The sequence below is a fragment of the Eptatretus burgeri genome, chromosome 11 (genome assembly GCF_056783735.1).
Source record: "Eptatretus burgeri isolate ZD-2024b chromosome 11, Ebu_testis_v1, whole genome shotgun sequence".
Classification (NCBI taxonomy): Eukaryota; Metazoa; Chordata; class Myxini; order Myxiniformes; family Myxinidae; genus Eptatretus; species Eptatretus burgeri.
In genome coordinates, this window is record NC_140971.1 from 63,472,474 (window position 1) to 63,481,957 (window position 9,484).

A 9,484-nucleotide genomic window follows, 5' to 3' on the forward strand; every position below is an offset into this window, starting at 1 on the left:
TCATTGTTGTCTATTTATGTTTCCCTTTGTGTTTTTTTCAAGAGTATTTTCCGAGGGCTATTTTCCTGCATTATGTAAATCACCAATGTTGCATCAATTCATAATCTATCGTAATGGTGCCTCATTTGATCATCTTAACAATAGACCTGTCAACCATCTCCCTAGCCTAGTGTTGGCTCAGATGTTAGGGTGGTGGCTTGGGGTCCTAGGGTCTTGAGTTCATGTCCCGTCGGCCTCTGAATTAATACACCAGGGGGTTGACTCAGCTTGTCATCCTTCTGAGGTCGGCAAAATGAGTACCAGTTCCAGTGTGTGTACTGGTAGAGGGGCACTGCATCAATGACAGTCGCGCTCCAAGAAATGATAGCTACCCCGGCAGCTAAGCTTCCATACGACCACCACCACCACCAACCATCTCCCCATCATACTGTCAGGAAAGTATGGTTATAGAATCCATAATTGCAACAAACCCCAAGCCTCATCTTTTCTCGATACTACTATTACGTCTACATCTACTTCTACTTCTACTTCTTTTTTCACATCCCAAATTATTCCCATCTTCTTGTGGAGTAGACCAAGTAACGTTTTCAGTCCAAGTTTATCGTTGGCATGTGAGTCGGACCCAAGCCTGATGGTTCAAAGGTAAATGCGTTCCCTCTGCACCATCCTGTCGAACAAAACTCATCTTTTCTCGAACACCGATGACCCTTGACCGTCACTTTGACTTCCACCCAGGTCATTCCACCTTGGACAAATGTATTTTCCCTTCTCACAGCTCAATGCTGTGAACTCTCGTGGGGTGTAGTCCACACACCTCCCATGCAATGTTTCTTTCATTGCTCCCTCATTGCATTCGCTGCTGCAGAGACAGCAGCAGTACAAACTCCGCTTGGCTTTGCCACGAACCCACCCCCCACTTTGGCATTGAATCCTCGTTCTCAGTGGTTTACAACTGAATAATCAAAACGAGTCCATCTACTCACTCAACCTTTGTCAGCATGAATTTTTGAAATCTAACCATTAAAATACTTATTTTTGCAGTGGTTGCTGACTATGTATTGATATGAGTATGGATCACTTTGTTCAATTCTCAGTGAGTACCCTGCTTATAAACTGCGCATTTACCATACTAATTGGCAGTTGTATTTGTTGTCACCTAATTACTTGTATTTATTTCCATTGTCATTTTTTTTTGAGTATTTTTGGATGTGCGATTGTTTGGTGCTCCCCCAACTGGGAGTTGTATAACATTTTATTTTTATTTTAAGCGTTTTGAGCATTTATTGTATAATCTTCAACAATTTCAGAGAATGCTCAGTCAGGGCAGTTTAAATTCCCAATGTGTAATAGGACAAAAGGAAATATAGTAATACCTCTCAAAGCAATAGAAAATGATATAAAAGTACACAGAAGGAGCATTCAAACACCAATTACATCAGCCACAGTGGCAACAATCACTTGTTATAAAAAGATAATTTTTGTGTGTTTTACTTCATTTTACATCATCATTGACACACACAGACAGACATGCAATATGTTTGTGAAGTACAACATGCTCTCTTTGATTAAACCCGTCAGCGAAGCGCAGCATCAATTGTTGATAAATTGTAATGCTCTTTGTCATAAAGAACTTCAACATTGCAAACATGAATGAAAAGAATATCTCTGAAAATATATTGCAAACCTTTTGGAAATACGACGGCTTTATGGTTGTGTTTCATAATTTATCTGCTGTTCTGTTCAAACAAAAAAAATTAACATTACTTTGATAGTCATGAGATATCCACCTGGTCAGAGGCTGATCCAGGAGTTTCAAAAAATGCTTTGTGTCCTAAAACTGCTATGAATTTATTTAGAACATTAGAGGTACATCGTGAGAATTGCTGGTTGGCAGGATCACTTTGAGGTGGACAGACTTGCCTTTGAGTTATCTCAACTGGGTTTGAATCTCAGCCCAGCTGTAAGTCATCACTGGTGTTTCACATGCAAAGAGATTTTTGTCCATCTGATGTATATCAAACCGGAGGATCTGTCTGCCAACACTGTCTGTTGGTGAACATTAAAGATCCCACTGTGTCATTCGCGAAGTGTAGGTGAATTAACACCCACACCCTGAACAATTAATTACAAATTATTGCACTGAGTGACTGCTGGGAAGGCAGTCGCTCAGCCCAGTTGAATAAAACCTCAGCCCAGGAACTGATTCAACAGCACCGATGCTCTGTCATTTGATTGGTTGGAGAAAATATGGTAAAATAATTTTGGAATGAAGCAAAAATGACGTTTTTTTAACGTGAAAATGAAGGGAGAAGGTTCCATTCTCGATGCAGGTTTTATTGGTGTCAGACCAAGATTAATCGACTCCATGAGTTGCTAGCTGATGATACAGCAAACCAATAACTATGACTTGTATTGTTTTTCCATTTTTATTGAAGTCACAGTTTTTGTTTTATTTTGACATTTGAGCAATCCACAGGACAAAATCTAAACTGGTGGTATTTTGGGGGTTTGGATCATGGTGGGTTTCGTGGAGTCACCGATATTGTGATGTCACAATGCAATATAATTTCTAAAATCAGATTGTCAGTCATTAAATCAAATCCAAAGAGCAAACAGATGCTTATTTGAAAAGTCAATTTTATTTTACAATTTGTTTCTTTACATATCATCGATAATTGTTTTGTAAAATATTGTGAGCATTTTGAAACTGTGACAGAATAATCGATGCTCTGGCATTCCCAGCTTTTGTTATTAGCTTTTTGCAATTTACTGTAAATTTGTACCTACAACGAGTTTCATCATTATCCAACATGTACCATTCATGAGGCAATTCACACCAGAAGGCAGGATTTGCTAACGATTTTGAGGCTTGATGATATTAGTGGTCAGAGAAAGGTCATTGAGGCACTAAGTGTGCTGCATGGTGGCACGATCATCCATTCGTGGAAAAGTGTTCGCAGCTCAAAGGATCGTTTGTAATTTTAAACCTGGGTTGCACTTTATTAGTCTCCTACCAGTTTCAACAGAGGGGACTTTGCTTTCCGTCCGTTCGTCAGCCTGTCCATCCCATCTGTGGTTTTTCTGTCTTTTCCCCATCCTCTTTGACATATTCAACTGAAACTCGATACATGACTTTATTATGACAAGTTACACAACAAGTTCGAGTTTCAGGGTGTTTCGTCAATTTTTCACAGAGTTATGCCCTTTATGGACTTAGAAAATATCAGATCGGTAGGGGACATGTATTGAAAAGCAATTTGCGCTCTTGTTCTTTCTGTTATGCACAAGCACAATTTGCCCTGTGAATGAAGCATTCACAAGTTAGGACGAGTAATATATTACATCCCACGGAGTATTTCGCGACAAGTAGGTGAGTTATCTTGGCACTGATAAAATTACAAATTCCTGCCTAAACTGTGGGTAGCAAGTGGTCTAATTATTTTGGATATCCCTTGACTCCAGGTTTCACTGGTTGCTATCTCAGTGTGGCTGTTTGGATGAGCAGCTCCTGCTATGAACAAATCATCTTCCCAGGTTATTCAGATATCACGTGTGAACGACTATCTTCAACGACAAAGGACAATTGTGATACATGATCAGGACACACATTTTTTTTTAACCATTCTGTTTTAGATCCGCCATGACTTTATAATATATGCATTTTGAAGCTCTGCATTTCCCTTTCTTTTTCATATTATACAATTTTGAAATGAAACAATGGATGCTTTAGTTCTTTTTCATGTTCCTCATCCCAGCTCTTTGCTATGCTATATGTTTGATGAGAATCAGAGTAGATTGTATTATGATATGCTAAATCTATAATTTGTTCTTGCCGCAAAAAGACTCGTTGCGAGATAATGCTCCTGCAATTACAAGGAAATTGAGATGCAGACTTTGCATTATGATCTGCTTGCATCAGCAAACAGACACAAAATACTGGAGCGGCATGGCTAGTCAGAGAGGCGGGAGAGCTCAGTTGGTAGCTTGCTCGAATTGGTGATATGAAGCTGAGCTATCATGCTACGAGCTTGATTCGACCTCGAGCAGAATGGAATCATATTTGGGTGCCAGCAGGGGGCGGTGTACCGTGGAGAACTGTCGCACATTGCCTAAAAGATGTTGCTGCAGATTTCCGGCTGGTTTCCTGGCAATATTAATTCTTCCAGTAGATTACCTTAATGGGCCATGGCTATGAGACGACTGGTTTGGATGGACCCTCTTTTACTGTAATTTGTGCTGCTTCACCAATTCGCTGAATCATTTTCAAAATAAATGCGCATCCCCCCTCCACAATCCCACCATCCACCCACCCCACCCTCCTCCCCCAACCCAAAACATTAATTGCGTAGATATTTTTGACATTCATTGTGCATTTTGATTCTGATTTACATATTGTCTGCACACTTGCGATCCAGTAACTATCCCACCCCGAACCCCACCATCCCACCCCGAACCCCACCATCCCTCCTTTGTTTTAGCAGCTGTTTCCTCATGCCCCACTTCGATACATTTGCCCGAAAATAGACTTTCCCCGGAGCGAATCGATCAAATGAAATGTCAAGATGCTAAAGCATGAAGTGATGCTGAAATCGCACAGAAGTGTGACATTTTATGCGATGTTCCATTTTCCACTTGAGCAAATAATGCTGTGTGTGTGTGTGTGTGTGTGTGTGTGTGTGTGTGTGTGTGTGTGTGTGTGTGTGTGTGTGTGTCTCTGTGTGTGTGCGTTCAATACAGCACCTTCCACATACGCAATTAGGGGCAAACAATAGGATCCAATTAAAATGCAACATGTGACGGGCTGTGCCACATGCCACGAAAAGGTAAGCACATTAAATGCTGATGAATGGGCCATAAACTTCGTTGACAAAGCAAGATATCTCTGTTTATCTGCCACCAAGACAGTCACCTGTCTGTGATGATGATGATGATGATGATGATGATGATGATGAACCATACTCTTTACAGAGCAATGATGCTGCTGAAGTAGTTTTTTGGCGAGGGTTATTTTTAATTTTTGTATATTTTGTTGAGGCTCGTGTGAGAGATAACACACAACGCACAGCAAGGGGGGCATGAGACAAGAGGGGTGGGAGTGGGACGGACAAAACAGTGGGGAACAGACATTAGGAGATCTGTGGAAGGGAGAGGGATGGGGTGGGGAACATGGAGAATACAAGATGGACATTACAGGGACTTTCAGGAAGGAAAGCAGGGAATTTGAAGGAGGTGGGCTTGGGTGCATTATCGGGGGTAGAAAAGATCGAAGATTTGGATGGGGGATGATAAGAGGTCGTGGTGAACAGCTGTTTTGAAGGCCTGGAGGGAAGAATGGGATTGAATAGAGTGAGGGAGTTCATTCCAAAGGCGGGAAAAAAGAGGAATGAAAGAGTGAAGGTGAGCAGTGATTCGTGATTTTGGTAGTTTTACCAGAAGGGGGTTGTTGGCGGACCTTGAGCGCCCTGCGGAAATGTGGTGGGGGCAAATCGCAGAGAGAAAGCGGCGGGGGGGGGGTGAAGCTGGAGAGGGGCCGGTAGAAGACAGAAAGACCACCAAGCAGCCTGCAGTGAAAGAGTGAGAGGCCCAAAGACTCAGCCTCATTGCGGGAGATGCCAATGATCAGAAATGCCTTAGTTTCGACAGCATGAAGCCGAGAAAGGTGGGAGCCCGGAGGGGAGAGCAGTACTCCATCAGGCTGCGGACAAAAGCTTTGTAAGTGGTCAGGAGCTCATGTGGGCCGAGGAAGGACTTTGCACGACGGAGGATTCCCAGTCGGCGACTGGCTTTAGAGGCGAGGTTTGAAATGTGGCTTTCCCAGGAAAGGTCATGGCAGATAGTGAGACGCAGAAGCTTCAAAGAAAGGACTTCTTCCAGAGGATTGTTGAGAAAGTGGACGGGGGGGGGGCTTTCTAAACGGTCCTTTCAGAGAGACATAGCGAGAGTGTGAGATTTGTCCGAATTGAAAGACATGTTCCACGTGTTGGACCAGTTTGTGATTTTATCCAGATCTGCAGTGTGCGAAGAAGCTGCTGCTTGCCAGTCTGAGGGATGACATATCATATGGTATGGCAGAGGGTGGAGTCATCAGCAAAGAGATAGAGAGGATTTTGCAGAGTCTGAGAGATCATTGATGAAAACCAGAAAAAGAACAGGGCCCAGAACGCTACCTTGAGGAACTCCAGCCTGGACAGGAAGAGAGGATGAAAGAAATCCATTTAGGGCCACACGTTGACTGCGACAGGAGAGGAAGTCTGCGAGCCATGAGTGTAGATGGCCTTGGATACCATAGGAAGAGAGTTTGGTGAGCAGGGCAGGGTGCCAGACCATATCAAAAGCATGTGATATGTCCTGGGATGTGGCTCGGATTTCATGTCTGGAATTGAGGACCTCCATCCATTGTTGGGAGAGCAGAAGCAACATATCCAGGGCAGAGTGACCTGGTCTGAAACCAAATTGATGATCGGAAATCAAGCCATTGGAGAAGAGGAAGGATTTAATGTCTGAAGCGATGATGGATTCCATAACCTTGCTGATGATTGGGAGAAGGCTGATTGGTCTGTAGTTGCAGGGATCTGTTTTTGCTCCTTTTTATGCAGGGCAGTAATGTTTGCTGATTTTCAAGCAGATGGCAGATGACCTTGAGCAAATGAGAGGGTGAATGGAACAGAGAGAGGGTGAGCAAGAGCAGAAGATCAGGTTTTTCAGACACGTGGGCTGATGCTGTCTGGACCGGTTGCAGAATCTGAGTCGAGATTTGACAGCAAGCTCTCCACCTTGTTTGGAGAAAAGGACACAGAGTCCAGGGACAGTTGGGTGCGACTGGGTAAGGTGGGTAGAGAAAGCGATGGGTTTTGGACACAAGATTTAGCTGCAAACACCGAGTTTAGGCATTAAGCCTTTTCATGTGCGGTATCAGCAGTGCTGCCGTTTGAGGTAAGGGAGGGGATGGATGGGGAACATACACCAGAAACAGATTTAATTAGATGCCACCAGGATTTTGAGGAGGGAGAGAGGTTTGAAAGTTCAGACTTGAGCTTAGAAAGATGTTGTTTTCTGGCTCTCCTGAGGATAGATACACACTTGTTCCGAGCTTTATGGAAGGAACTGAGATTACCCGCAGTTGGGATGAAGCAAAGGCAAGTTGTTTCATGACAACTGCCTCACCACAAGCTTCAGTGAACCAAGGGTGGGAGGAAGGGTAGGACAATTGAAGAAAAGAGGGGATAAATCTGTGCATGAGGGAGAGCAAGTTTCTTTGAAAGAATTCCCAGGATGAGTTGATGTTGGTTATTTGAGGGTTCCCAGGATGAGGGTTATACTGGGTAGTTTGCCATTGCCTTCCCAGCGTTCTTTGTGCTCTATCCTTTTAAATGTTGAGAATCAAGCAAGGAAGCAGCACAGTCAGTGGTTCAAACCCTGGCCACATCATACCAAGGAAGAGTCTTTAGTATGACTCAGACAGGGTTTGAACCACTGACTTCCTGAATTCAGAGCAGATGCTCAAACCCAGTGGTCTCCAACCAATCGATCACGATTGATAGATCAATCCCAGAGTCTTGAACAGTCGATCTTAAAAAAATAAAAAAATTTACATTTTTTTTCTATACAGTGAGAGATTGGAAAAAGCTGAGATTCTGTACGGTTGTTGTATTTAAAACTGTGGTTGCTGTGAGTTGCAAATACAGGCTGCTGGAGAGTTTAAAATAAAAGAGCTAAATGTCGGTGCACAGACTAATCAGAAATGATTTGTGTTTAAACAAGTCAATTATCCATATGTGACGCAGTCACTGTACTGCTGTGCCCACCGTGCAGTTGTCAGTTGCTCATTACCTGTTGTCAATTCCCCAAAACATGGAATAAGCTGGGATTTTTCATTTTTTCTTGTTTCTAAGATTTATTTCCTAAAGCCAAAATGACGAGTGAGGAGCCAGGTCCGTCCAAGATGAGGGAAAAACCAACAATTTCCACCAGGAATGGAAAAGTGAATTTCTTTTTACAACTATCCAACACAAGAACATCTATCATTTGTCACCAGAGCAGAACATTGAGTAAAATAGGTAATTTGGAATGGCATCATAAGACAATGCATGCAAAATTTCCAGAAAATTTTCCTTTAAACAATGCAATTCAGACGAAGAAAGTTGGAGAGTTAAAAATAATTTTGAAAGCTCAATAGCCACTCTTTCCAAAATTTGTGGCGAAAGTCAAGGCTAGCACAGAGGCGTCTTTTCGCATTAGCCATCTGCTGGCAAAACGTAAGAAACCATTCAATGATGGCGAAGTTATCAAGGAGGCCATGACGGTTGCTGCTGACATCTTGTTCAAAGACTTTTAAAACGCAGATTAAATTACGACAGCCATCAAAGGCATGCCGCTCAGCACTTCAACAGTAGCCAAAAGGGTGGAATCGTTGTCCGAGGACGTGTCTCAGCAAATACACCAAGACTTATCAGACTGTGAATGTTTCTCACTGCAGTTTGACGAATCAGTAGAGATGATGGATACGGCTGAGTTGATAGTTTTTTTCGCATGGTATTCAGACTCAAAAACAGAGGAGGACATTCTTACTCTTTTGCCACCCAAAGAAAGGACAAGAGGCGAGGATGTCCACAACAAATTCAAAAGGTATGTGACTGAGAAAAACATTGCGATCAAGAAACTGGTTTCAATCACAATCGATGGTGCACTGGCAATGTTCGGTGTCAATGGAGGCTTTGTTGCACTTTGCAGATTGGAAACTAAGGATTATGAGACTAAGGATCCTGAATTCCCCTCCTTTGTCAATTACCACTGTGCTATCCACCAACAAGTGCTCGTGAGCACGGTTATTGACTTTTCTCATGCAATGACAATTGTTGTCAATATCGTCAACTCAATTCATGCCAGAGCTCTGCAACATCGCTCATTCAAATTGTTACTCATTGAGCTTGATGCCACCAAAAGTGAACTAATTCTTCATGGAGATGTGAGGTGGTTAAGTCAAAGAAAAGTCCTCCAGAGACTTTTAGTTCGATCTGAACCCTGAAATTGTCACCTTTCTTGAATCAAGAAATGCAGTGCACAGCAAGCTGTCAGATAATGCATGGTTGTTAGACTTGAGGTATCTTGCAGACGTAAGGGCAAAATTTAACGAGAACAAGTTGAATCGTGAACTGCAGGGAAGGGACACAGACTCGTCACACATGATCATTGCAGTGAATGTGTTCAAGATGAAACCGGGCCAGTGGTCCACCCAGTTAAAGAGCAACATGACAGAGCACTTCCCAAATCTGGAGAAAATCCTACAAAATGTCAAAGAGAAAGGGTTCCATCCCAAAAATTTCTGCAACAACCGAAACAGATTGGAAAAGGAATTCAACAGACGGTTTCAGGAGGTAGACAAGATGGAACAAATCATTGTTTGTCTCAAATATTTCTTTTCATGTGGACATTGGAAAACTGACAGCAATATTTCAGCAGGTGTATGAAGAAAGCAATGGACTTG

The 9,484-nt window shown here is 42.6% G+C and overlaps 1 protein-coding gene across 1 annotated transcript; it reads left to right on the top strand.

Moving 5' to 3' along the window:
• Positions 1-8,368: 8,368 nt before the first annotated feature.
• On the top strand, positions 8,369-9,025 carry LOC147017233 (zinc finger BED domain-containing protein 5-like). The gene has a single exon (XM_085847966.1). It carries the CDS (start codon positions 8,369-8,371, stop codon positions 9,023-9,025), a length of 657 nt encoding a protein of 218 aa, XP_085704092.1.
• Positions 9,026-9,484: the final 459 nt, after the last annotated feature.

Bases quoted from the DNA above. Each gene is read 5' to 3' on its own strand.
- LOC147017233 (XM_085847966.1), top strand. From the start codon at position 8,369: ATGCCGCTCAGCACTTCAACAGTAGCCAAAAGGGTGGAATCGTTGTCC.